Source organism: Fusarium poae, chromosome 1 (genome assembly GCF_019609905.1).
Source record: "Fusarium poae strain DAOMC 252244 chromosome 1, whole genome shotgun sequence".
In the NCBI taxonomy this organism is placed as follows: domain Eukaryota; kingdom Fungi; phylum Ascomycota; class Sordariomycetes; order Hypocreales; family Nectriaceae; genus Fusarium; species Fusarium poae.
The window spans coordinates 1,826,357-1,852,058 of NC_058399.1; the positions used below are offsets into that span (position 1 = coordinate 1,826,357).

At 49.7% G+C, this 25,702-nt stretch overlaps 9 protein-coding genes across 9 annotated transcripts; 7 read left to right on the plus strand and 2 right to left on the minus strand.

Moving 5' to 3' along the window:
* Window positions 1–1,235: 1,235 nt before the first annotated feature.
* Window positions 1,236–2,545, plus strand: PPE1 (Protein with carboxyl methyl esterase activity; the record flags this gene model as incomplete). Its single annotated transcript, XM_044845222.1, has 3 exons — window positions 1,236–1,450; window positions 1,508–2,328; window positions 2,379–2,545. The coding sequence occupies 3 exons, from the start codon at window positions 1,236–1,238 to the stop codon at window positions 2,543–2,545; spliced, it is 1,203 nt and encodes a 400-aa protein (XP_044711138.1).
* Window positions 2,546–3,857: 1,312 nt separating this feature from the next.
* Window positions 3,858–4,438, plus strand: FPOAC1_000611 (uncharacterized protein; the record flags this gene model as incomplete). Its single annotated transcript, XM_044845223.1, has 2 exons — window positions 3,858–3,935; window positions 4,028–4,438. The coding sequence occupies 2 exons, from the start codon at window positions 3,858–3,860 to the stop codon at window positions 4,436–4,438; spliced, it is 489 nt and encodes a 162-aa protein (XP_044711139.1).
* A 645-nt stretch (window positions 4,439–5,083) lies between these two features.
* FPOAC1_000612 (uncharacterized protein) lies at window positions 5,084–6,181 on the plus strand (the record flags this gene model as incomplete). The annotated part of the gene is made up of 5 exons (XM_044845224.1): window positions 5,084–5,199; window positions 5,250–5,376; window positions 5,439–5,684; window positions 5,731–5,990; window positions 6,151–6,181. 5 exons carry the CDS (start codon window positions 5,084–5,086, stop codon window positions 6,179–6,181), a joined length of 780 nt encoding a protein of 259 aa, XP_044711140.1.
* A 632-nt stretch (window positions 6,182–6,813) lies between these two features.
* On the plus strand, window positions 6,814–8,805 carry FPOAC1_000613 (uncharacterized protein; the record flags this gene model as incomplete). Its single annotated transcript, XM_044845225.1, has 2 exons — window positions 6,814–6,871; window positions 6,926–8,805. The coding sequence occupies 2 exons, from the start codon at window positions 6,814–6,816 to the stop codon at window positions 8,803–8,805; spliced, it is 1,938 nt and encodes a 645-aa protein (XP_044711141.1).
* A 261-nt stretch (window positions 8,806–9,066) lies between these two features.
* Window positions 9,067–10,278, minus strand: FPOAC1_000614 (uncharacterized protein; the record flags this gene model as incomplete). Its single annotated transcript, XM_044845226.1, has 1 exon — window positions 9,067–10,278. The coding sequence occupies one exon, from the start codon at window positions 10,276–10,278 to the stop codon at window positions 9,067–9,069; it is 1,212 nt and encodes a 403-aa protein (XP_044711142.1).
* A 1,785-nt stretch (window positions 10,279–12,063) lies between these two features.
* FPOAC1_000615 (uncharacterized protein) lies at window positions 12,064–15,030 on the plus strand (the record flags this gene model as incomplete). The annotated part of the gene is made up of 3 exons (XM_044845227.1): window positions 12,064–12,364; window positions 12,518–13,687; window positions 13,742–15,030. 3 exons carry the CDS (start codon window positions 12,064–12,066, stop codon window positions 15,028–15,030), a joined length of 2,760 nt encoding a protein of 919 aa, XP_044711143.1.
* Window positions 15,031–16,695: 1,665 nt separating this feature from the next.
* On the plus strand, window positions 16,696–18,627 carry FPOAC1_000616 (uncharacterized protein; the record flags this gene model as incomplete). The annotated part of the gene is made up of 4 exons (XM_044845228.1): window positions 16,696–16,989; window positions 17,040–17,303; window positions 17,362–17,443; window positions 17,504–18,627. 4 exons carry the CDS (start codon window positions 16,696–16,698, stop codon window positions 18,625–18,627), a joined length of 1,764 nt encoding a protein of 587 aa, XP_044711144.1.
* Window positions 18,628–19,128: 501 nt separating this feature from the next.
* FPOAC1_000617 (uncharacterized protein) lies at window positions 19,129–20,542 on the plus strand (the record flags this gene model as incomplete). Its single annotated transcript, XM_044845229.1, has 4 exons — window positions 19,129–19,297; window positions 19,352–19,508; window positions 19,567–19,592; window positions 19,704–20,542. The coding sequence occupies 4 exons, from the start codon at window positions 19,129–19,131 to the stop codon at window positions 20,540–20,542; spliced, it is 1,191 nt and encodes a 396-aa protein (XP_044711145.1).
* Window positions 20,543–20,670: 128 nt separating this feature from the next.
* FPOAC1_000618 (uncharacterized protein) lies at window positions 20,671–25,093 on the minus strand (the record flags this gene model as incomplete). The annotated part of the gene is made up of 3 exons (XM_044845230.1): window positions 20,671–21,130; window positions 21,179–24,645; window positions 24,698–25,093. The coding sequence occupies 3 exons, from the start codon at window positions 25,091–25,093 to the stop codon at window positions 20,671–20,673; spliced, it is 4,323 nt and encodes a 1,440-aa protein (XP_044711146.1).
* Window positions 25,094–25,702: the final 609 nt, after the last annotated feature.

A 25,702-nucleotide genomic window follows, 5' to 3' on the forward strand; every position in this document is an offset into this window, starting at 1 on the left:
AATGCACCACTGACTGATTTCACTTGCGTCAGTCTTGCCAATGTCTCTATTGCAACCTGTCAATCTCCTCTGAATTCCAGACCATCTTTTTCTGAATGGTTTGGTAAAAGCATTGGACTAAGAGGGGTACTCATGACCTCGTGCTTAAGCAGGGTGTGCAACGTCCAAATCCTACACAGTAAAACTCAAAGATGATGGGAATCCCGGTATTGGGAAGCCATTCGGTTGTGGTCAACTAGCTGATCACCATGGCACTACACGCATTGAATTCAGCCGGCCCGCTCAAGTCAGAAAATGTATGATGAATCTCAAAGCCAGCTGAACTTAGGATTTGTGGGTTGTACTTAGAGAGAACTTGGTAGTCCTATCAGATGATGGTGTGGCCAGAAACTTAACCGGCTGGCTAAAGGCAACTTAATAATAGTCATTTGATAGGCGCAAACACAAAAAAAAAACAATAGTAATTGTTATTCATGAGAGGCGTGCCATTGTAAATAAATGGCTGACAAGCTGATCGTTTAGTCTGGAGTTGAATTCACTAGCAGAGCAATGCAAGTTGAAATAATGTATACAGAGCGGTTCAAGGTGAAGCTAAGTAAAACTGAGCTTAGTGATAACTACCTCTCAGACTAACTCATAATGTAGTTTGCAAATACACACATTATAGCTCAGCAGGAGCCTGTTTATACTTACGGAAGTCCTCGCTGGATCATTATTAAACTAGGTACCATATGCAAATACAGAGCACTACTATCATGATTAATATCCATCATGTCTAAGTCAAAAGAGAAAAAAAAGATATAGAAATAGAAATGGAAATAGAAATAGAAAGAACAAGATACGCACTGTGAAAACCGTGTTAAACTCCCGTTTTATACAGTGTTGTTAGTATCTCGATACCCATGTATGCACCGTGCCCCAGTAATTATTACCACAAACTGAGTTGGTTGGATCCTTTGTAATAGAGGCTGACGTTGTATCGCACGACTACCATCACAAGTTGCACGCAAAAGACGGACATTGCTATTGCTTGATACCTACTATCGTTAAGCTGCACCGCTGGAACTTGGGCTACCTCTGGCACAGCATAGCACAACGAGCGTCAGCATCAAGAAAGCCACCGCCATTTTTTGTTTTGTATTTTGCTTTGCATTGGCAGTGCGAATGGAACCTACGTCATCTGCATCTGCACAGCCGTAGCTACAAGTACCTACCTACCTACTCAGGCATCTAACATGAGCGACCTGCAACGAGCATGGGCTAAAGCCAAGTTAGGCATATCTAACGATGGCTTCGATGAGCTCCAAGAGGAGCAGGATCAAGATGTACTCCCCGAACTGCCAGAGCCCGTCGACGATGACTCCTCCTCCGCCTCGTCAGCCTCGTCCGTCTCATCAACTGGAACCATCATCCCCTCGCCCAACCAAAAGCTGTTCGCTCGACCTCAAGGGTAGTTGACAATCAAGTTTGGTATCGAGTAAAACATCACGGGACTGACAGGCAATAGAGTCGCCCGTGGCCGGACACTGGAGCAGATTCCCTGGACGACTTACTTTGAGCGCGAGGTGTCATTGAAGTCAGAGCAAGATCCGGAAGTCATTTACCATGCTTACCTGACTTCACCCGTGGGAAAGGGGCCTCTATTTGTTATGCATCATGGAGCTGGTTCATCTGGACTGTCATTTGCTGTTGTGGCTTCTCAGATAAGAAAGCGCATTTCGACAGCTGGTATTCTGGCTTTGGACTGTAGGGGCCACGGCTCGACCTATGCCCCTAAAGATAAAGCTTTCGACATGAGATTGGAAACGCTCTCATCGGATCTGTTCAATGTTGTCCAGCTCACAAAGATTGAGATGTCATGGCCAGAGATGCCCCCGATAGTGCTCGTGGGACACTCCCTAGGCGGAGCAGTCGTAACTGATCTGGCCAAGTCCGGGAGATTGGGCACATCCGTTCTGGGCTATGCAGTGCTTGATGTTGTTGAAGGATCTGCCATTGATGCATTGCAAAGCATGCACACCTATTTATCTACAAGACCTCTGGGCTTTGCGACACTGCAGGCAGGCATCGAATGGCATATTCGATCGCGGACAATACGTAACTCTATATCTGCTCGCACGTCTGTCCCTGCGCTGCTCGTCTTTAACGAGAACGACGACCCAACACGGCCATGGAGATGGCGGACCAACCTGGGTGCGACGCAGCCTTACTGGGAGGACTGGTTCGTAGGACTAAGCAAGAAATTCTTGGAGGCTAGAGGGGGGAAAATGCTTCTACTCGCCGGAACGGATAGGTTGGACACTGAGTTAACCATTGGACAAATGCAAGGTACGTTTGGATGCAGTCTTGCTGAAAGTTTATGCTGATCGTAATAATAGGAAAATATGCTCTGCAGGTGTTTCCTGAGGCTGGCCACTTCATTCATGAGGACTTGCCGGAAAAGACGGCAGTGTCGTTGGTCGACTTCTTTCGCAGAAATGACCGCACTGCTCTTGTGCTTCCTCCGAAGGTGTCCGATCTTATCAAGCAAGGGAAAAGAGTATGAATCGAGCCACCAATGGTCCGCTAAAGCTGAACGGAGTTGCTCACAACGTCGCCTTCATTAAACTTACTTCATGGACGCACCAACAGACGATGTCCCGAGAGCCGGGTTACGACATTGACAGTACACCGAAAGTGGATATGGCAGCACAAGGCTTCACAAGTAATGGCACGATGTCGGCATATGTTACTCACAACTCGGAAATCGTTGGTACGGAATAGAATTTGATAGAAACAAACCTAGATGGCTGTTGAGAGTACTGGGAAATAAATAGTGGTGGTGGTGGCGGCGGCGGCGTCTATTGAGCAGGCACTAAAAGGTAGGTAGTGTTTGATCGACAACTGGGCTGGACCCTCAAATAGAGTTGGGAATTGACAGGCTAGAATAGTCAATAGTGATGGCGAACAAACATTCGGAAGTCCAAGACGTTATGCTTCAAGCCCCCATATCTGCCGTGATGTGCCTGATCGTGCCTTTCCTTTTCTGATGTGCTCGGGCCATTGACAGACCCTAAGGGGATCACAAAACTTTACTGCTGGAAGTGGAGGAGACAAAATCAGTAGTTGCCGGGCTGGTCCTCAAGCCATTTGCTTTTGCGGCTTCAACCTAGGTTGGAAAGCAACGTCTCTGTTACCCCCTAATAACTAGGCATGCTCAATAGCGCCACCGCTATCGAAAGAGGCTAGTCGGAAATCTAGGCTGTTAGTGTTTGTTACTTTGAAATATATGAAACCGCCCGGTGTTATACTCAAGGGAACACTCCTAAAAACATAACCTGCTGTACATCAATTCTCAACCTTCTTGATGTCAATCACTCAATTCGATTTATATTATAGGACTTCGTCGATGTTTCGGCATGGATAAGTGCTCCGCAAGGCTCAGCTCGAGCTTCTTACAAGGTCAACTACCACCTAATCTAATTTAACTTGGCGGGACCCTCATCGGCGGTGAATCCTCCGAGATGGTTTGGAATATGGGGAAGCAGGGAGGCGACAATTGGCTGCTCAGCGATCTGCATAGCAACTGGGGCACATTGGCATGTTATTCTTCGCCGCCAAAGTGTTTCCGAAGGGCTGGGCTGGGCTGGCGCCCGCTGGCTCCCCGTCTCACGTACCTACATTAATGTAACTAGGCCCTGATAGGCATTGTGAGCTTATTTAGTTGAGAAGGAATTGTCCTAAAAAGGAGAGGGGAGACCATACTTTATCTATTCTTTAGACGCGCGTACCAGCTTTATTTTACTTTATAACCTCTCGTTCCTTGTCTTCTGTCTTTCTCTTTCTCTCTCGCTATCATTAATCATCAAACAATCACCATGAAGCTGTCTCTCTTCACCTCCGTCGTTCTCGCTGGCCTTGTTGCTGCTCAGCAAGAGAAGCTCCCCAAGTGTGCTGTATGTCGCATTCTCTCTACGATCTGCCGATGAGCACTACCTCGGATGTCGCCACGCGAGGATCCTTGCTAATGTATTATTTGTGTCTTTAGCAACCCTGTGTTGACCAGTACACCACTGGCGGTGGTGTCGCTGGATGCGGCCAGCTTGACATCAAGTGCATCTGCAGCAACCAGAACTTCCTCTCTGGAATCGCCTGCTGTCTCGAAGAGAAGTGTGATGCCGAGGGCAAGGATACCGCCGTCAAGTACGCCAAGCAGATCTGCGCAACCGCCGGCGTGACCGACATTCCCGACGACGTAAAGTGTGACAAGAGCGCCGCGTCTGGTACCGCTTCTGGCACCGCTTCTGGCACTGCAACTGGTGCTACCACCTCTACCTCGAGCGACAGCAGCAGCACGGCCTCGGCCACTAGCGACAGTGCCAATGTCGACAACGCTGGTTCGCGCGAGGGCGCTGCTGGTTTCATCGGTGTCGGAATGGCTATGTTGCTTGCCCTATAAGGAACATAGGGGATTGGGTTGAGCTGAGCGTTTACCCTTACCAATAGGAGGGATGTAATGATAGTGGGCTATAAGCAAAGCCCGCTGGTTGTTTTCTGTTCTGTTCTATGCAAGGAGCCGGGCTTGGAGTTTGAAACCATGTACCACTACTACGCGGTCGTCGCAAAGCTTTCACTGTTAGCAGTGGCGATGATATCCTGGTGACTTTTTACATCAACCTAGCTATTGCCTGCTGGCTATTGATTTACTTTCTTCTCTTGAAATGCGGTTGTGTCTCGGATCGTATGTTGATCGTATCAACTTGGTTGATTCGGCGTACTTGCATCATGAATCCATTCGAGGTTTATTGAATCCCTGTTGATTGTTGGACCTTGACAAAAGAACGGACCAACGGATTTTCGTATATAATCTATCCATTGACAATGAATGATCCCCTGAGGGTAAAGCGGGCTCCGGTCAAGAGATGGATGCTCTTTAATAAACGAAGACGCCCCGGTCAACGACCCCACTAACAACGTCACTGGACGACGGTGAGCAGTGAGAACAACCCCACCATGCAAGAGCTCTCTCGAAGAATGGTCCAAATCTCTCTCCACCATCATACGTGAATCTTTTACACTCGTGCTGACTGCGCATACCTCGACAATGGCTCCCAAGACAATCATTGCTCCCTCTATTCTGTCGGCTGACTTTGCTCAGCTTGGTCATGACTGTGCCCGCACCATGGAGCAGGGCGCGGACTGGCTCCATGTCGACATTATGTGCGTTACAGTTCAACAACGAAGCAATTGCTATCATACTGACTGGATAGGGACGGCCACTTTGTTCCCAACATCACCTTTGGTCCTCCCGTCGTTGCGGCCATTCGAGGCCACGTCGATCAGCCCACCGAGGCCCACGGCCGGGGCACCTTTGATTGTCATATGATGATCGCAGAGGTAGGCATTATTTCGCGAATGCGAACATGAGAAATACCACGAAGCTTACGACGAAGATATAGCCCAAGAAATGGGTCAAGGAATTCAAGAAGGCTGGCTGCAACCTTTACTGCTTCCACTACGAGGCCGCCTTCTCCAGCGCTGCCGAGAGTCCCGAGCAACATACCGACGAAAAGACCAACCCCAAGGCACTCATTCGATATATCCACGACCAAGGACTATTGGCTGGTATCGCTATCAAGCCCGATACCTCTGTCGATGTATTGTGGGAGATCTTGGAGAACAGTGAAGAGAAGGAGAGACCTGATGTAAGTCTGGCTCGCTTATCCACAAAGCATATGCTAACCTTTAAAGATGGTACTTGTCATGACCGTATACCCCGGCTTTGGTGGTCAAAAGTTTATGGCCTCCGAGTTGCCCAAGGTCCAGGCTCTGCGCGAGAAGTACCCTGAGCTCAACATTGAAGTCGATGGTGGCATCGGACCCAAAACAATCGATGAGGCTGCCGATGCCGGCGCCAATGTCATTGTTGCAGGAAGTGCTGTGTTCGGAGCTAATGATCCTTCCGAGGTTATCGCGCAGTTACGCCAATCTGTTGATACTCGAAGTGCAAAGTAAGTTTGTGCTTGACATGTTGAGGGAGTGCCAGGTATAGACAGGAGTTTTTAGCAACGATGTGATGAGAGATGAATGAACATGTGAAAAGTTGGTTTGAGTGTTGCGAGAATAGGTCCTCGACTGTTTTATATCAGAGTTCCTGACTTTCTGTTCCAGTGCTTCGATCCATCCCATATCGTTACTCTAAGCTGTGGTGGGGTTGCAGTGATGTAGTGAGCTTAAACTACGATACGCATCTGAAATTGCCAATCTCAAGTTCAATTGATTGTTGAGAAGAGTATGGGCATGAATTTCATTGATAACATTGATTATTGTTTCTCGACTAGATCTCAATGCGTGTATTGACACGAGAACACTGCCTAGGTACTAATGCTACCCTGTTGCTATCATGGATCAGACGAGGTCCACTATCGGCCCTATCATCATGGCTCATGGGAGCTCATGTTAGTGTCCGAAGCTGTTGCATAGGCAAACAGGTAACTAACTATTGGTTAAGGAACGTCAGAATTGGGTGCAATTGAGATGTCATAATACAAAACTGAGTATTAGAACATCAGACCAAGTACGAATGAAAAAGACAAATAGTCGATCAAACTCGTGGCATCAAGATTTGAACCGTTTATCATCGGCAGGGTACATTGCATGGTCCTAGGATGGGTCGATTTTCGGAGCCAAAAATTTCAAAAGATTGGCGACGTCAGCCCATTATTTGCGACCAATCTCAACTTTTTCTTAAGTCCCGAATTTAATTCCAACGGCAACCATTTCTCTTTTCTCCTCGCACAACCTTTAAGATCCAATTTCATTGCGCGAGCCATCATGAAGAGAAAAGCGGGAACTGCTGCCTCCAAGGCCAACAAGAAAAAGTCAAAGTCTTGTATGCATAGCCAATCGCTCTATTTCGCAAGCTTCCACTAACATATTGTCTTAGCCCTCAGTGCCGAAGAAGCCCAGAAGCGATTCCGCGCCGGCCTATTTGATCAGAAGGTCCTCAAGTCATACACGAAAGAGTATGCTCAATCCGAACCCTACAAGCATGCCGTCATTCATGGCCTCGTCGACGATTCTCTTCTCCGATCGGTACGCAGCGAGATCGAAGCCAACGTCGAATTCACACCCAAAGAGACCGATATCTACAAGATCCACCAGTCTGGAGACCTTGCCAACCTCGACGGTTTGGACGATGAGTCGTTGGCCAAGCTTCCATCGCTCCTCAAGCTTCGCGACGCTATCTACTCTGAGGCCTTCCGCAACTATGTCTCCCACGTCACTGACTGCGGTCCTTTGAGTGGTCGCAAGACAGATATGGCCATCAATATCTATACTCCTGGCTGCTACCTGCTTTGCCATGACGATGTCATTGGCAGCCGTCGCGTCAGCTATATTCTTTATCTGGTTGATCCCGATACGCCTTGGAAACCCGAATGGGGTGGTGCGCTCCGTCTATTCCCCGTCCAGGAGCTCAAGGATAAGGATGGTGAGGTCGCAAAGACTCCCTTGCCCGACGCCACAAAGGTCATCCCACCGGCTTGGAACCAGCTGAGTTTCTTCGCTGTTCAGCCTGGTGAGAGCTTCCATGATGTAGAAGAAGTCTACCGTGCCGAGACCGAGAAGCAGCTCAAAAAGGAGGGCGGTCGCATTCGTATGGCTATCAGCGGATGGTTCCATATTCCTCAGATCGGAGAGGACGGCTACATCAAGGGTGAGGAAGAGAGGAACGCAAAGAACAGCGGCTTGATGCAGCTCCAAGGCAACCCTGCCCAATATGACATGCCTCAGCCTCAGATTATGAAGGTTGATAAGTCGGAAACCAGCAAAGGCTTCGACGAAACCGATCTCGAGTTTCTTCTCAAGTACATGGCTCCAGCATACCTGGTCCCAGATGCTCTGGAGGAGATCTCGGAAACCTTCAACGAGATGTTTGAGATCACTCTTCCGGACATCTTGGGCAAGAAATTTGCTCAGCGTCTCAGAGACTATGTCGAGGCCGAGGAGAAGAAGCCCGTGCCACAAGATACCAACGCAATAGAAAAGAACTCTTCATGGCGCGTGGCCAAGCCCCCTCACAAGGCTCGATATATGTACCAGCAACCCAAGCGATCCGGAAAGCCTCGTTCTTCCAAGGAAGAGTCACCGATTACTGAGCTTCTTGATGTATTCCTACCAAGTCGCCAATTTCGCCAGTGGCTTCAGATGGCCACTAAGACAACTGTTGAGAGTGCGGATCTCCTTGCCCGCCGTTTCCGCCGTGGCTTAGACTATACTCTTGCAACTGGACATGAGGGTAAGGCGCGCGTCGAAATCAACCTTGGTTTCACACCTACGTCTGGCTGGGGTGAGGATGAGGAAGAGGAATCCGAGGATGAGCAGAATGGTGAGGACGTCAAGGGCAAGGGCAAGGGCAAGGGCAAGGGCAAGGGTAAATCCAAGACTGTCGAGAAGAAGAAGAAGAAGAAAGAAGAGGAGGAGGCTCCTGAAGTTGGCGGACAAGAAATCTTCATGTCAGGCGATGACGATGCCGATGAAGACGCAGCCGTGTACAAGACAGGTGGCGATGAGGACAACATCCTCTTCTTCCAGGCTCCTTCTTGGAACAAGATGACCATTGTCCTGCGCGACAGCGGTGTTCTCAAGTTCGTCAAGTATGTTAGCAAGAGTGCTAAGGGCGATCGATGGGATATCTCTGGTGCTTTTGAGGTTGAAGAGGAAGACGACGATGGCGACGACAACGGCAGCGATGAGGAGGAAGACAACGATGATGATGATGATGATGATGGCGACGAGGAAGAATTCCAAGGCTTTTCGCCGTGATTAAAGAAGACACAAAGATTGACGAGTATAATCTTGCAACGATAGATACCATGACATAAAAGCACGGCAATGATTTCAAGCCTGTTTGAATAATGATGAATTCCCGTTGTCTTGTTTCCCAAAATGATGCTTTAAAAGTGTGTTAAGACTTAACCGTGGTATCGCTGTAGCCAACTCCCTATATACCCATAATTCCAATATGTACATTTAGATTTGTGAATGTGTTTAATACCCGAACTGTCATCAACACCCGTCGATCTTTCATAATTCCAGAGCCGGTTCTAATTTGTCGTTGAAGAGGCTGGCTACTTCTGCTTGCAATAGCTCCGTGACACCCTGAGCTTCTTGAGTTCTGCCCGACTGTGACAAGTGATTAACAGTGTCATGCCCCAGGAAGGCAAGCCACGAGACAGTACTCAGTTTGGCAGGCTTAGCCTTCTTAGGCCCAATAGAAGTAACCAATCTTCTAAGTCTCTCCTTATCTTTGAAGAAGTTGAGGGCAGGAAGATGGTCAGGGTGTGTTGGATGATAAAGGTGAAGATGTGCTCGTTCCAGAAGCAAGGGCTGAGAAAGACGATCAGCCGTAGCGATGTGAGCATCGAAGAGCTCTTCGGATGGCGCGGGTCGACTGTAAGACTCGACGGTGGAGAACCATGATACAGAGCGCCACGAGGAAACCAGAAGTTCCGAGAGCAAGGGGCTAGTCTTAAACAATTGCTGCGCTTGTAACATGGTGGAGATGCCTGAATCAAGGTTGCCATACTGAGGCTGACACTTTGTCTTGACGAGTTCTCCGAGCAAATACGATGCTCTCTTGAGGCGCTTTTCCTTTGAGATATCCCCAGAGCTGTCGTTGACGGTTCGCACAAGCCATTCCCAGGCAACTTCCTCCATCCCCTCTGCTACTAGGAAAGGGGCTAGCGTCCGAATAAAAGTCTGGTTGTCCATGAACCGCAGGTCTTGCTCGGCGCCACAAGATCGAAGCCATCTTATAATACGACCCGATACCCCTGAAGTAGCGAAGCCTGCAAGGCCAGCTTCATGTGCCTGAAGTTGTTTTGCTTTGGCGTGCATGCAACCAATCGCAGCCTTCGGAGTCATCAATCCTCGAGCTACGGCATGGTCGAAAACTTCTATAGGATCACGGGCTGTTGTCGCCAAAGTCGGTGGCTTTAGACTCGTAGGAAATGTTGATGTGACATCTTTATTGTAGCTGAATAGCGGGTTGGCCAGGATGTCCTTCAAATGAAGATTTGCAGCCGATAGTCGGGCCTGGTTTGTTGGATCGACAGATTTCGCGGCAGGCTGGGCTGAGCTATTAGAGCTCTCTCCATATTCACGATCGAGTTGCTTTCGGAAGGATGTCTTGAGGCCGTCAAGGAGCTTTTGAGATTGTTGTTTCGATAAGGGTAGGGGTTCGTGGTAGGATGCGAAGAGATTCTTGAGCGACTGAACCGATTTGGTGGTGAACATGATGGGCAAAAGGGCAATTGATGGGCTGAGTGGACAGAGATGTCAACAGCAAGCCCTGGCTTAGATGAAGCCGATACTGCAAAAGTTCAGCAGATCGTCACTTATGTCGCAAAAGGCGGGGTTATGTGTGATATGTTTTGGTCATGCGTACGTTCTCGCGTTGTACGGATACCTGGCTGCCATGATGCCATCGTCGAACGGGTCAAGCCACAAAGCGGGACATCCAAGGTCATGTGATGCGAGGTACTGAGCCTCTCCTGGTACATGGCGTATGTGAGGTAATTCAAAGTTGACTCAGGACTCAATCTAATGCTTCACTGGTCCTGGCCAAGCACTGACAATCAAATAGGCTATACTATCAGACAGACACCTTGCAGATATTGCAACCCCTATCAGAGGCGAGTGAATATCAATTGATATCGAGTTATCCAAAAGCAAGGAGAAAGCTTGGGTGGATCCAAATCGCGCTAAGGGTGCTAAAGGTTGCAGCAACCCCCTGGTATGGATTAATGGCCTTGTCCACTGGTGTATCACGACTTCGATTGAGATCTAGCCTCTTCTTCTCTCACGCTTGACGGACGCCTGTGAAAGTACTGGTACATTAATCCCCAAAGGGTACCTGACAGGAGCCCTCACACGACCATGAGCGTGAGCGCTGACAGCCGAACTTTCAGGTGCCGCATTCTCAAACAAGCAATGATGCTGTATTGACAAGAAAACGCCCGAGTGTAACCGCCAATTGCGTCTCAATAATACTCGAACACAGCAGATAAAAGAGCGGTGATGAGACCGTCCATGTAGGCATGCATTGGATTGCATAGACTATTGTCGAGGACTTGTCTGGCTCTCCGCATGAAGCATTTGATAGGCACGTCCCTGTCCCTGAAGTGCGAATGTGACGTCCTTCTCCAACATCCAAGTCCAAGTCCGATTCTTTGTTACGTGCTCGTGTGGGCTACTCGCAGGGGCCTGAACGCGGCGAGCTTCATGATCCTTGGTTGGATTTGGGGCTAAGCGATGAGAGGAAGGCCCATAGTCTCTCTCTCTGTCTCTCTCTGTCTCTCTCTGATGGTCGAGGTACCGCGTAGCACGAGAACGGCTAGGGACAGAAGACGTGAATCATGTAGCTGTACTTGCGGCCATGCCGTTGAGGGTATGGACGCCACCTGGCAAACTGTCTCCAATGTTTAGGGCGATCTGCTTCCGGCCAGGGCAAAGTGTCGACGTCGGACGTTTGCAATTGGATGAACCAGTTTAGACAAGCTTCAAGTGCACCTCGAGCCACTGTAACAGAGCTGAAAGATAGTGCAGTTGGAGGGTCTTTCAGGGGTTGAAAGACCTGAAGGAGAACATCAGAGGATAGGTACCTACCTGGCAGGCTGAGGTGCGGGCCAGCCGCTAGAGGCAAAACCTTCGTAACCTCCTCCACTGCCATTGATCAAATGCCCTGAAGGTCAACCTAAAGCCCACCTCAAGGTTCTTTGCTTCTGGGGAAAACCTCGTCTTATCCCGTCTCCTCTCCTCTCCCTTTGACTTAGCACCAAACCAAACCTTCCCACCAACCTTGATCTCTTCTCCATCATCTGGCCTCTCTTTCCCATCGACGCCCTCATCTGTCGACCACGGATACTCAACCTGCCTGTTGCTCCTTCAGAGGACAGCTGACAGGTCTACCTTTTTTCTTCCATTGTTTTCCTCTCCACACTTTGAGCCTCCATAGCTCTCCTCCCGCACAACGTTGACCTCACGCACACACAGAACACATAATCAACCACAACCTATCTAATGTCCGAAGCGACTTCACGGACATCCGCCTCGCGCGGCAGAGGCTCTGGCCGCGGTGGTAGAGGAGGTTTCGCCGGTCGCGGCGGCCGACGAACCAATGGCGACAAGCCCGACCACAGCACTGCTGATTCCCAGAGTGCATTCGAAGATGAAGGCGATTTTGGCGAGCTTCGAAAGCAATATGGCAACAAGACTTCGGTGATCCGCGAGATGTTCCCCGACTGGTCTGAGGCCGATGTCCTTTTTGCTCTCCAGGAAACCGACGGCGACGAGAACGAAGCCGTCACACGCATCGCTGAGGGTATGTCAGGCTTTTTATCCATCTATATCTCAGTCCACCCTTGCGCTCAGGCTACACACACGTACAAGCTGTTGACATAGTTGCGCTTTCATTATTCCCTTCTCTGCATCTCCATATTCTTGAATTGTGCCACTAACACTTGCCCTTTTCTAGGTACCATTTCGCAATGGGGTGAAGTTTCAAAGCCTAAGAAGGCCACTCGAGCTAAGGCTAAGGACCAAGCTCCTACTCCTTCGAACGACGCGACGTCCACTGGGCCCCGAGCCGCTCGTGGTGGCCGAGGTGCATCTGAAGGAGGTCGAGGTCGAGGCCGAGCTACTGAACGAGGAGGTCGTAGCACACGTGGCCGACCTGCTGCTGCTCCCACCAACGGCGCTGGACCTAAGGAGAACGCTGCCTTGTCTATTCCCACAGAGGAGTCATCTGTCTGGGGCACTAAGGATCCCAAGGTGGGCACCTCAGAGGAAAAGGAGCCCATTGCTGAACAACCTACCCCCTCCGCGACTGAGGCACCCAAGCCTGCTGCTCCTGCAGTCAAGACCTGGGCAAGCATGCTGCGACAGTCTGCTCCTCCCAAGGCCCCGCCCAAGCCCAAGGAAGCTCCCGCCGCTCCCCAGCCAGCTGCTGAGCCTGCTGAGCCTGAGTCTGCCCCCGAACCTATCGAACCCGAGCCTGAGGCTGTGCCCGAGCCCGAGCCCGAAACCGCCCCTACTCCCGCCGACGAAACTGACGAGACCACGCCCGTTGCCGACACCACTATTCCCGCCGAAGTTCCTCAAGTTAATGTAGAGCCTGAGGTCGCTCTTCCTCCCTCCAAGGATGAGCTCACCGAATCAAATCTTGAACAGGTTGTTGACGAATCCCAACCGCCTCCCGAAGGTACTGTCGCAAGCACCGCTGCTGACTCTTGGGATCCTCGACAGAACCCTGCCAGTGTTAATGCTACACCCATCTCGGCTGCCCAGCAGCAACATCAAGCCCCTCCTAGCGGATTCGCCGCAACTGCCGCCAAGGCCACTGCTGAGCGAACTACCCGTATCCCTAGCCACCACCAGCGACGCGTTCTTGACCAGGAGGAAGCTGTGCGTATGCCCGGCAACCGTGAGGTTGACCGTGCCGCCGTTCAGTTCGGAGCTTTCAGTTTGAACGGGGATGAAGATATTGATGGTGAGCGAGAGGAGCCTGAGACCAGAGCCCAGCCTCCAGCTGACTCACCTGTCACTCATCCTCGCACCTCGCTTCCTCCTGCTACCCAAGCTGGTGTTCCCGACTCATTTGCTCAGAAGCCTGCTCCTGCGGTTGCTCCGATTGCGGCCCCTACTGGTATGACTCCATATTCGGAATCGTCGTCCTGCTCGATTACTGACCGTGCTATAGTTCCTGCTGCTCAATCCCAGGCCCAGGCTCAGATCCCTGGCCAAGCTCCCGTCTCAAGCGCTCAGCAATACGGTCGCTTTGGTCAGGCTGGTGCCCAGGACCCCATGGTAGCTCAGAAGCCTTTGGATCCTTTCAACCAGCAGAGCACCCCCTCTTCTCAACCCCCCTTCGACAACTTCTCTTCCCAAACCTCTCAGGCACAGCAACCTGGCGCCGCTTTCAGCTCTGCGCCTAACGACTATGCTTCCTACTACACCGCGAACCAACCCGACCGAAACCCCTACAACTACTACGGTCAGCAATTTGGCCAGCAGGGAGGACAGGGCCAGGAGGCCACTGCCTCTCAGCGACAGTTTGGCGGCTATGGAGCTTCTCAGGCGGATAATCTCAGCCAGTATCCCCAGAGTGGTCTGCACAACCAGCCACGATTTGGTGGAAGTGCTGTGGATGCCCAGAACAGTGGCAACAGCACTCCCAACCCTACTACCCAGGCTCAACAGCAACAGGCTCAACAGCCTGGTCAGCAACAGCAGCAGCCTGGCCAGGGATCTCAGCCCCAGTCACACGGCCAGCAGTATCCCGGTTACAACCATCCCTACTATAGTAACCCCTACTACCACCAATATTACTCTGGATATGGCCAGGGAGGATTTGGCCCATATGGAAAGGGTGGCATGTACGGCCAGCCCTACCAAATGTCCCCTAACGCACCTTATGACCACAGCTCATCTCCCGCTGGATTCGGTCAGTCTTCCCTCCACCGCGACAGTAGTTTGGGAGCATCTGGTCTGGGTGATTACGGTCGTGTTGCTACCAGCCAGGCTGCTAGCCAGCCAGGTCTTGGTGCCAGCTCTTTCGGCAGCGTCCACGACAGCTTTGCCCGGGGTGCTACCTCATTCCAGACTCAGGGCCAGTCATTCAACAGCCCCGGCCAGCCTGGCAACGCCGTTGCTGATGACTTGAAGCCTCCTTTCGGTGACTCCAAGGCTGGATCTGGTCCCTCGCCTTCCCTCGGCGGTGCCCGCCCTGGATCAGCTACTAATGCCCCCGCTGCCCAGAGCGGTCTCCCGCCACCTCAGAACGTCGGTGGCTATGGCGGCTACCCTAGCCACCTCCAGGGCCACGGTCTTCACGGCAGTAACGCGTATGGCATGGGCGGTAATGCCGGTGCCAGCCAGCACGGAAACAGCCCTTACGGCTCATACAACCAGGGCTTTGGCGGTAGCGGCTACTATGGCAGTAACCAACAACAGCAACAGCGCGGCGGCTGGGGAGGCAACTATCACTAGGAAGATATTGCCGACGTAATGCCTCGTAAGAGAGTGTAAGATGCAGGTGAAAGAAGAGGTGCGACGAGGAGAGGCGAGAGGATTGATGAACGATGATTAGGAGTCAGGGGTTATAATCAGCATGATGCATATGGCTCATCCGTGGAGCCAGACGAATATTTTCTCTCACACACCTCAATGTGTCTACGTGTACGATTGTTTCTTTTTTCGAGAATCACCTTAAAAAGATCAGGGTGGCATATGGCAAACCAAAACAAAGAAAACGGAATGGGACGGAATGGAAGGGCAAGGCGTTTCGCCATGGTCTTTTTTCTTTTCTTTTTCAACTTTCACTCCCACTCTCATTCTCCCTGGTGCTTTTTGTTCAGGTCGAATCCAACAAACAAACGAGACTGCGTGCGTGTTATTTTCTTTTTCCCGAGTTGAGAATTTGCTTGCTTTGATGAAACAGTATTTTTTTGGGGCTGTTTTTCGAGGGAGATGGCTCAACTGCAACGGCTGGATTATTTTTTGTTCACTCATGGGCTTTTTGGGGGACTGGGCTGAACGTGTTCGTTTAACGATGTGTATTCTTTCTGAGGACAAGGGGAAAAGGAAATACAAGGCAAGGCGTGCATGGGAGAAGGCAAGGCAAGGCAAGGTTAGGGCAAAGGATTGATTTGGCCAGGCATGAGATTGAGAAGTCCTTTTAAATGGGCTTTGATCCAATGACATCAATGAAAATAAGAAAATCTTATTGGAGAGGAATTATTTCTGAGTCTTTTGCGTGATGAACAAGCATGGCGATGTATATATGTACAGTCATGGATATGCTGTTGATGTGTTGGTGACAGATGGGCAATGGAGCACGTAGGCTTTGGGGGCACAATATGCAGTCATCCTCGTTTAACTGCAGACAAAGACATGTAATATATAGCATTATGGAAATACATATGCATGTATTGCGTCAAGTATGTCAAGAAGCCGAGTCTGCTTTGGGACAGCTACATTGTATATCTCAAGGCCCGACATGACAGCTAAAGCTAGCGGGGAAAGAGAAGACGTTGTCGGGATAAATAACCCTTTGGAAAAGAATTGGGCAATGTGTGGACTAGTTATTTATTAGGGATGGTCCTCTCCGGCAATGAAACCCGGCTTTTGTGTACATATAATTTGACGGATGAGTGGGGTTGCAGATATCAAAGATCTTCCATGCAACGCTGCTAATGCAGTCTTTTAGTGATGAAATTGTGAGACAGAGAATTCATGTAGGTGCATCTTTCCTTGTATGTTGTATTCTTGACTTGTTACAGAGTAGAATGTTCCGTAGGTAGGTAGGTAGGTAGTAATAACAAGAACACAAGAAGTGCTGGAATATCCCCATGTTATGTCTTAATCAAGTTCGCCATTCCGGCTCGCCTAGACAAGTTAGATCATCTCCATTCCATCCCCCACAGTTTTAACTCTTACCCCAGTTGATTTGATTGATAATTTGAACTGGATTGGGGGCTCGAGCCGGGCTTGGCTGTCGACGGTTAGTTTTGCAATAGGGAGCTACGGGGGTAATATATTAACCTCGACATTCCCCCATCATTTCCGTCGTTTGTTCTTTTTGTTTGTCCAAGTCATGCATGAATTTGTGACTCAATTTCTCCATCAGGTAATCTAGTTCGGGATTAGAAGAGAATGGCTGATCACGGGAATGAAAAGAGGCGAGACTCTACAGTTGAGCCTGCCTCGTCTCAAACAGCTACTCTTGCTGTAATAGGCGAGGAAACAAATATCATCTCAGAGACTCCAAACAGAGACGAGAAGACACTTTCCGATTTCGGCGCCGATAATCGGACTCCTAATGATGACAATGCCCCATATGAAGGAGAAGGTGATGCTGAATCAGTCGATTCAAAAGATGAGTTGAAGCTATCTAAAGCTCGTTGCATAGCTCTTGTCTGTACCGTCACTGGAGCCTCTTTTCTCAATGTGAGTTTACCAACCCAATGGAAGATATACATGTCACTAACACTTAGTAGACCCTTTCTAGTCAAAGTGTGGTCATTATCCTTCCCCAAATTGGTCGAGCTCTCGATGTTCCTGACACGAGACTACAATGGGTCGTCTCATCTTATGTCTTGACCTTTGGTTGTTTCCTGCTGCTTTGGGGACGTATAGCAGATATTTACGGGAAGAGACTGATCTTTATTCTGGGATCTTTTTGGGTCACGATTTGTTGTATTGTCAATGCTTTTATCCCAACTGAGATTGCATTCGACCTCTTTCGTGGACTTCATGGACTGGTAAGTTGGTACTTATATCCGTCTACACTAAAGAGTACGACTGACTATCTCGAATTAGGGTGCTGCTGCAAACGTGCCAACTGCAATTGGTATTCTCGGAACTACATTCCCCCCCGGAAAGGCCAAGAATTACGCATTTAGTGCATATGGCAAGTTTCTTCTCTCTCTGTTTATCCATAGGCACACACTAACATACACAGCTGCCGGTGCCCCTCTAGGCAGTGTCTGTGGTAATCTGGTCTCTGGTCTCATCGCTCAATGGGCCAGCTGGAAATGGGTCTTTGGCGCTCTTGCTATAATGGCAGGCATGATCGCTGTCGCCGGTGTCTTCTGTATCCCGCTTTCGCCACCAGAGCTCCGACCCGAGCATACCAGCCTCCGGGCCAAGACGGCGGCCATTGACTGGATTGGCGCTACTCTTATAACCTGCGGCCTCTTGGCTCTCACCTTTGCTCTCACAGAGGGAAACGTTGTTGGTTGGACTGCCCCTTGGATCCCTGTACTCATTGTCGTCTCGCTGGGTATCATCGTCGCCTTCTTTTTCTGGCAGCGGTATCTTGAGCAAAAGACGAATCGACCGCCGCTCGTCAAGGTGTCTATCTTCAACAACTGGCGCTTCACAGCTGTTATGATCATCATGGGCCTATTCTTTGGCGGTTTCAACAATTACCTCATCTATGCCACCTACTACTTCCAGGACTACCAAGGCTTGTCACCTCTGCAGACCATGTTACGATTCATCCCTACTGGAGTAAGTGGCTTCATTGTCGCCTTTTGCACGGCCTATCTTCTTTCACGCATCCCAACTTTCTTCATCCTCGCCTTTGGCCATGTCGCCGTCTGTATCGCTGCTCTTCTCTACGCGGTGCCTATTCCCCCAACTACGTCGTACTTTGCTTGGGGCATGTGGGCTATGATTTTATCTGTCGTCGGTGCTGATACAGCGTGGCCTTGTCTCACTCTCTTCACTTCTCATGCACTTCCCAGGGAGGATCAAGCTGTCGGCGGTGCTCTCATCAACTCGTCTGGTATGATCGGCCGTGCCATTTCTCTAGCTGTTGCCACAGCTATTCAATCATCAGTAATGGCAAAGGCAAGAGATGTTGATGTGCAACATGTCGGACCGGTTGAAGAGTGGGATGCTCCGTCTCTTAGAGGTCTTCGGGCAGGAGCTTGGACAAATTTTGGTATTCTTTTCATGGCTCTTGTGCTGGTTGTGTATACTTTCAGAAGTATGGAAATAATTGGAAAACTTCCGGACCGTCCTCAGAGGGCTGAAGGGGTAGTCAACCAGCAGGATACAGATGTTGAACGACGCGCTTAAATAGAGCGACGGGCATACCGGATGATAGGCACAAAAGTGGCATGAAAATTCAAGGAGTGTCAAGCGAGACGGGATACTTATCTAGCAGGCTGGAATATTTGAAATCACAAGAAGTCTCACAATGACATATCACACGACTGAAGCATTTCAAATATTGCGTGATACCGTTACTCGGGTCGTCTTCAACCTATAGTACTGCACTAAGATCTGACTGCATATTTACTACTGATGCCTCTGCCATGTTACTGTAATAACCGGCTCTTGTTGTACCGACCGGAGCCTTTGTTGCCCCGCAATTCTCCGTCCGGGGCTGATATGTTTCCGTACCGGCCTTTAATCACGCCGAGAAGTGGGGCCGTTCCGATATCCATCCGCTCTTCGGCCGAAATAGAAAGTAAGTACTACAATACAAAAGAAAAGGAGCCGTTTCAATACGTGTACATTGACTTGAGCACCAAGGTCTTTGGACTTATTTTCTTAACTTCAGATAAAGCACATAAGATGGAGAAATTCGATATCGTTCTCCTCGGTGCAACCGGATACACGGGTCGTCTATGCGCAGCATACATGGCTCAGGTACTCCCAGAGACTACATCTTGGGCCATAGCAGGACGCAGTAGAGTCAAGCTCGCGCAGCTATACGAAGATCTTGAACTCCAACGGAAAACATGTATGTCTTTCCTCGAAGTTAATCCTTAGGGCAGACTTGATAACCTTGGGATAGGCACAATATACACTCTTGACCTCACCTCCGAAACATCCATAACTGAACTTGTGAAAAAGACACGAGTGGTCATAAACACTATCGGTCCTTATGCTACGACTTGTGGGTCATCTGTGATTAAAGCATGTGCCAGTAATGGTATAGATTATGTGGATTGGTATGTTGCTTATCCCTCTCCATTGTCAGCATATATCTGTCGACTTACATCGGATCAGCAGCGGAGAACCCGCCTGGATGCAGGGTATGATCGACAACTATGATAAAATAGCACAAAAGACAGGCTCAAAGGCAAGATTCCACCTCCAATGCACAGCTAGCATCTAACATAGTTGCTAGATTATCATGACAACAGGCTGGGCCGCTGTCCCAGCAGATCTATCAGTCTATCTCTCCATTCTCAAACTCCGTAACCAATTTTCTCTTCCAACACGTGAAGTCCTCGTATGTCTTGACGACGTCCGCGGTTCTTTTAGTGGTGGCAGTCTCAGCTCGCTATGCAGTCTTGAGCCCACTACACTGGCCCCATTCGACATATCACCCGTACCAAGAACGGATGCAGAAATTACCAAAAGCGGTGTTTTACCCGCTCCGAATGTTTTTGGTGTGCAAGTAGTCGATGGCTTAGGTGCTTTGGTACAGAGCTCTCATTCACAGATCGAGACAGCTATTGTGGGACGCAGCTGGGGCATATACGCAGAAGAGGGGCCGGGTTCTCTTGGGCCGGAGAGTTATGGGACAAACTTCTTTTTCTCATCTCGTATGAAGTGTTCCAATCCGTCATCTGCATGGGCATTTCGATCGACTTACACCATTTTGGAAAGCGCTATCACCAAAATACCACCTCTGCGTTACCTCGTTACACGAATGTTTCCGCCAGGAACAGGTCCATCTGAGGAAGTGCGCAAGGGGCATTATTTCAAATATCGTGTCGTGGCTGTACCGGACGAGAAAGAAGGCAAGCCTGCACCAAGAGTCGAGGTCAAGTTCGAATATGATGGTGATCCGTATGTCTTTACAAGCGTGGCTCTCATTCAAGCGGCTTTGGTTTTACTTCAAGGAGATACGACAGCCCACACACGAGGAGGTATCTTGACACCTGCTTCGTTGGGCGAGAGTTTCGCAGAAAGGCTAAAGCAGCCAGAAGCAGGGGTCAAGATAGAGGTTAAAGTGGTAGGCGATGAAGTCTATTAATGGTGTAGTATAATTATATCGTGTATCATATGCAAGTCAAAAATCTATAGAGTAAGTGATAACGCCACTGAATATACAGAAAACGCGCTCGTGTCTGATGGGTATCAAAACTCCACAACTGACTCACCTCATCGGCCCCTGATCTCTTCCCCGATGTTGATATCCGCCAAATCAATATCATCCTCCTCTTCTACTGGCTCATTACAAGCCATGCGCTTCAGCCTTGCGCGTAGAGCCGGGTCCTGTTCTAACTCCTGCCACAGTTCAACATCCCACTCTTCAATATTCTCGCCGCGTCGACTCTTTCCCCAGGGTGGCCAGTCCCAGAGTCCATGCATAAGTAAAAGACGCTTGACGCACTTGAGCACTATCTCAAAAAGACCAATAAGGCCGAGGACAATGAACAGCGTTGCCCACCATACAGCATCATCTCCAAACAAGGTGGTGAAACTATCCCTGATGGCGTAAGGCCCAGATGGCTGAGGGGCATATGCCGCGTCCAGGAAAGACAGCCAGGCGAACCAGCCGATTGTTGTGACAAAGAAAGATCCCATGACAATCATGGATTTGTAATGTGTTTCGAAAATGCTGATTATGTTAGTTATTGTTCACGAGTCATGCCTGGCATTCACTTACAAAAGTTTCCAGTTGATCCAGAGGACTCCAACTGAAAACGTGAGCGTACCAAGCGCATACAATCCTTGGTCGCGCGCCGCGGGTGTTATCCAGCCATGACCAGCCCAGACGCCGTACCAACAAATCACACCCTCAATGGCGCCAAGAAGCATCCATCGGGCAAATTTCCAAATGTTGAGGCCTTGGTTCCGTTGTCCATAGACGTACAGCTCAGGAACAGCTAGTAATGTCTCAGCACTGAGGTCCTGCTCCCAAATCCCCATACAAATAACACAGAGACTAGTAAACAAAGTGTTAAATACAGTCAAGCTAGTAGCTTCGTACAGCGATGTGCCACTGTAGCCTGTATATCTCTGATACTGCGCTGTCGGCAAATAGAAAAACATCTCCTTCCAGAACGTGTACAAAATGAACTTAGCCGTGCGGACATAGTTCCATCGCCCATGAACAAGCAGCATTCGTTGTAGGAATCTGAACTGAGCGATCGCATAGTCCGCTACACGAGCAGCTTGAAGACCTTCCTTTCCGGAAATGCCAATACCAACATGACTGGCTGAGATCATAGCCAAGTCGTTTGCACCGTCACCGATGGCCAAGGTAAGTCCTCTCCGGTTCTTGCCTTGGTACTTCTTCAGTCGGGATCTGACGGTAGTGACAAGTAGCGCTTTCTGGGCTGGAGAAGCTCGGCAACAAATAACTGAATCTACCTGTAGCATAACCTTGAAGAACTTGGCAGATAATTCTGGCGACTTCTCGACAGCTGAAAGGGTCTGGCCGTCGATAACGACAACACTATGAACAGAACCAGCTTGCAGGTCTTCCTGAAGAGCAACCAGTTGTGAGTCTAACCTTCCCTTGGAGACATCTAGGATGTATAGATCGGACCCGGGTCGACAAATTCGAGCAGAATGAGCAATGTTGATAGCAGTCTCCCGCTTATCGCCGGTAAGCATCCAAATTTTAATGTTGGCTTTTCGCAACCTCTCAATTGTTTCGGGCACTCCTTTCTGTAACTTGTCTTCGATAGCAGTTGCGCCGACTAGGTCAAATGACTGCTCAATCATGTCACCCGCCTCTTCAATACGTTGTTGTCGATTGCTGAGGCTGGTCGCGGCCTCGTCCCATACTTTCTTCCATGCCTGGTATTCGTGTTCTGTGATAAACTTTTGCGCAAAGAGTAAGGTGCGAAGACCTTCTGTCGCAAAGTCGTCCAGATGCTTAAAACACTTGGTAAAGGTTTCGGAATCGTCTAGAAGAGTGGGATCTTCGAGAAATGCAAGGTGGTCAGGGACGGGTTGCTGGTAATGAACAGGAGTGTTCAGATATTGGCCACGGGGCATGTCAATCGACACACCTCGAGTGGCGATAGACAGACGAGGCTTATCTTCAGACCGTCTAGAAAGCCGACCAAACTCAAACGACTTGCTCCTGTCCACATTGGGTCGTCTGCTTGTGCTTCGATCTCTCGAGACGCCAGGGTTTCGTCGGATTGTGAGACTTGGTCTACCACCAAAGCTGTTCCGTGGTTCTTGCTGCTCGCTGCGTCGACGCATCTCACGTTCAATGTCGGCACTCTTGCGGACTTCGATTGCTTTTTGTTTGGCAACTTGCGACATCTTAAGGCGCGGTAAGATAGCGGAATCTGCGCCCTTGCAGATTACAGATATACGGCCGTCAGGGAAACGAACAACAATGGACATCTTCTTTCGCGAGCTGGTAAATTCGATCACATCAAGAACCTCATATTTCTGCTCCTCCTCTTGGCCGTCAGACTGAGTTACTCGCAAGGTAATGGATTGGGTCGTCCGACTGATAACAAGGTACCCAAGCTCCTGTGCAGCCCTGACAAGAGCAAGCTCATCAGGGGATGCGGCTTGGAACTCCAGTTCTCCGTTATCCTTGTGCTCAGGCAAGCAGGTGTGGCACAGGGCCACTGCCAAAATGTACTGTTTTGCTTTCTTGGCAAATCCGGAGTTGGGTCTCAGTCGCAGATATTCGATAAGATCATTGGTCGTCACATCAGGCTGGATATGATCTGGACGTCCCGTGGAGCGCCATTGGGATGATGACCTGCGACTTCCGAATGACGGGCGTGAAAGTGCCATCGAAGGCCTGGAGGGCGCCATGGACGGTCGACGAGACATGGAAGGGCGAGGCGACATGTGAGATGGCGATGGCAGAGCCAGCGGTTCGTGGGATCCTTCAGGTTGTTCCTCCCTGATGACCACTGTGACAGGTTCCGTCTTGTAGACCGAAGGCTCGCCGGGGTCCGACTCTTCATCCAACTTGATGGCCTCAATCTCGTCGACCTTTTGCTCCAAATCCATCTCATGTAGCCAGACAGTTCCAGCAACGCTTATCTTTCGAAACTTCATGATGTTGTCCGTCAAGGTACCTGTCTTATCCGAGAAGACGTATCCCACCTGACCCAGGTTTTCCAGAATAGTGTTAGTATTGCACCGTGCAGGTGTGTCCGTGTCCTCGTCGTACATCTGGAGATCCCCGTTCAACATGATCAACTGGCCAATTTTCACAATCTCCAGACTAATGTAGAGTGCTAGCGGGACAACGTTGTTAAACATAATGATGAAGGCGATGATGATTTGGTAAAAAGGCACCCTGGCTTGTTCCAGGTACCATGAGTGTCTTTCAGTGCTCTTCTGCCACCCGACATAGCCCATCGATACACCAACAGAAAGCAGGACAACATAGGTCGCAAGCGTAACTACTATCTTGTTGACGACCCGTTCGAGGGCAGGCTTCTTTGCTTTGGGATGCTTGTTGGCGTTCATGCGTATCTTACAATCCTCTCCGGTGTTGATGACGAGACCAATTGCGGCGCTGGTATTTCGAACAATGCTTCCCCGATAGATAACTTCGCTTGAAGTTAGGGGGACCGTCTTTTCGTCAACAGTGACACGGCCATCGAAATTGTAAAGATCCGGGTTCGGGTCCTCAACAACAAACTCGGCCTTGCACTTTGAGATACCCTCAATGGTGTCACAACCTTGAAGAGCATGCGCAACCTGTTTACTCTTGAGGTTTGTCTCGCCGTCGAGCGCCATTGTCTCGATGTACGCCAATTTATTCTCTTCGTCACTGTCCAGTAGGATAAGGTCGGCAGGGATTGCCTCGTCTCGGCAGAGTCTGATAACATCTCCAACCTTGATCTCGCTCCATCTGACAGGAACCCATCGCAATCCGTTGAATTCTTCATTGGGGGCGGGATGAGGTTCGGCGGTGGAATTGGTCAGGAATGGGTTCCATTTCCTCCATTTGGTAACTGGTTTGATCTTTCCGGTATATTTGTCCTCGCGTCCTAACACTGTGGCGAAACCAGCGTTCTCGATCTTATCAAGGCGGTATCGTCGGTAGTCATCGTATCCTTCCTTGACAATCGTCAAAAGCACAAAGAACAGGAGTGGTAGAATTGTCGTGTAAGATCCGGTCGTCGAGAGGCCTGGGACCTGTGAAACGTTAACAATAAGACCAAGGCTACTAGCTACGAGTTGTACGTACCATCTGCGGTACACCAACGCACAGAAAGTAAAAGTTTCCGACGCGGGAGAACTGGAAGAAGAGTTGTTTCGGTATAAAGTCCCATACTGTATAACGGGATGTTCGGATGCTGTTGGAAACGTAGGGGAGGCCACGGCGGTCGTCTATCAAGGGCGATTCGTGTTCGAGCTCGAGGGGCACACGGCGCCCATCGGTTGACGCGACAATGTGTTTGCGACGCAAGATAAGCTCGACAACGGTCTTTTGATATAGATCCGCAGCAACGCCCTTTATGCGATTGGCCAACGGGGCCGATTGACCAGCATCACTTCTGCGACGACGGGTATTGGTTTTACTGTCGGTTTTCGAAGGTTCGGGTCCCAATGGCGCCTCGACATCCGGGCGGTCTTGGGACATGATGGCCTGGTGGGAGGATAATAAGCGAGCGTAACGAGGCTATCTTGGTCAACGACATGCGGGAGAAATGTCTGCTGAGGTGACGTATTCAATCGATCGAAGGAAACAGGGGGGATGAGCTTGAAACGAATGACATGTATTGTAAAGATGCTGTTGCGGCTGTTGCTGCCCCTGAATTAATTGTTCAAACCATGAGGCTCTATCGTTTCTGCCCTGTTAAGAAGGACGGTTGGGGATATCATGCGAGCCAAGGGAGAGATGGGTAAGAAAGTTGCCCGCCTCGATCTCGATTTGGAGTAGGAATTTTGCCCTGCCTTGATTCGGTAGTGGCGGCGTTCACTTGCACTGAGGCCTGTGCTGTAGCGGCCTGTACGTGTGGCCTGTGTCGTATCGTGTCGTAGTGTCGGGTTTGTTTAGTCCGATAGCCCGGGACAGAGATACTTTGTGGCTGACGCGTTTTAACGGGAATAACTGGAAGTCAAAGTATGTATATATAAGGGTGTATATTAATGCAGTTTGTAATGATTGATAGCTATGTTTAGATGTCTTATAGCAGTTAAGACAAGGTCACTGAACATTAGTGTTGAAAAGACATAAATATGGGGAGTA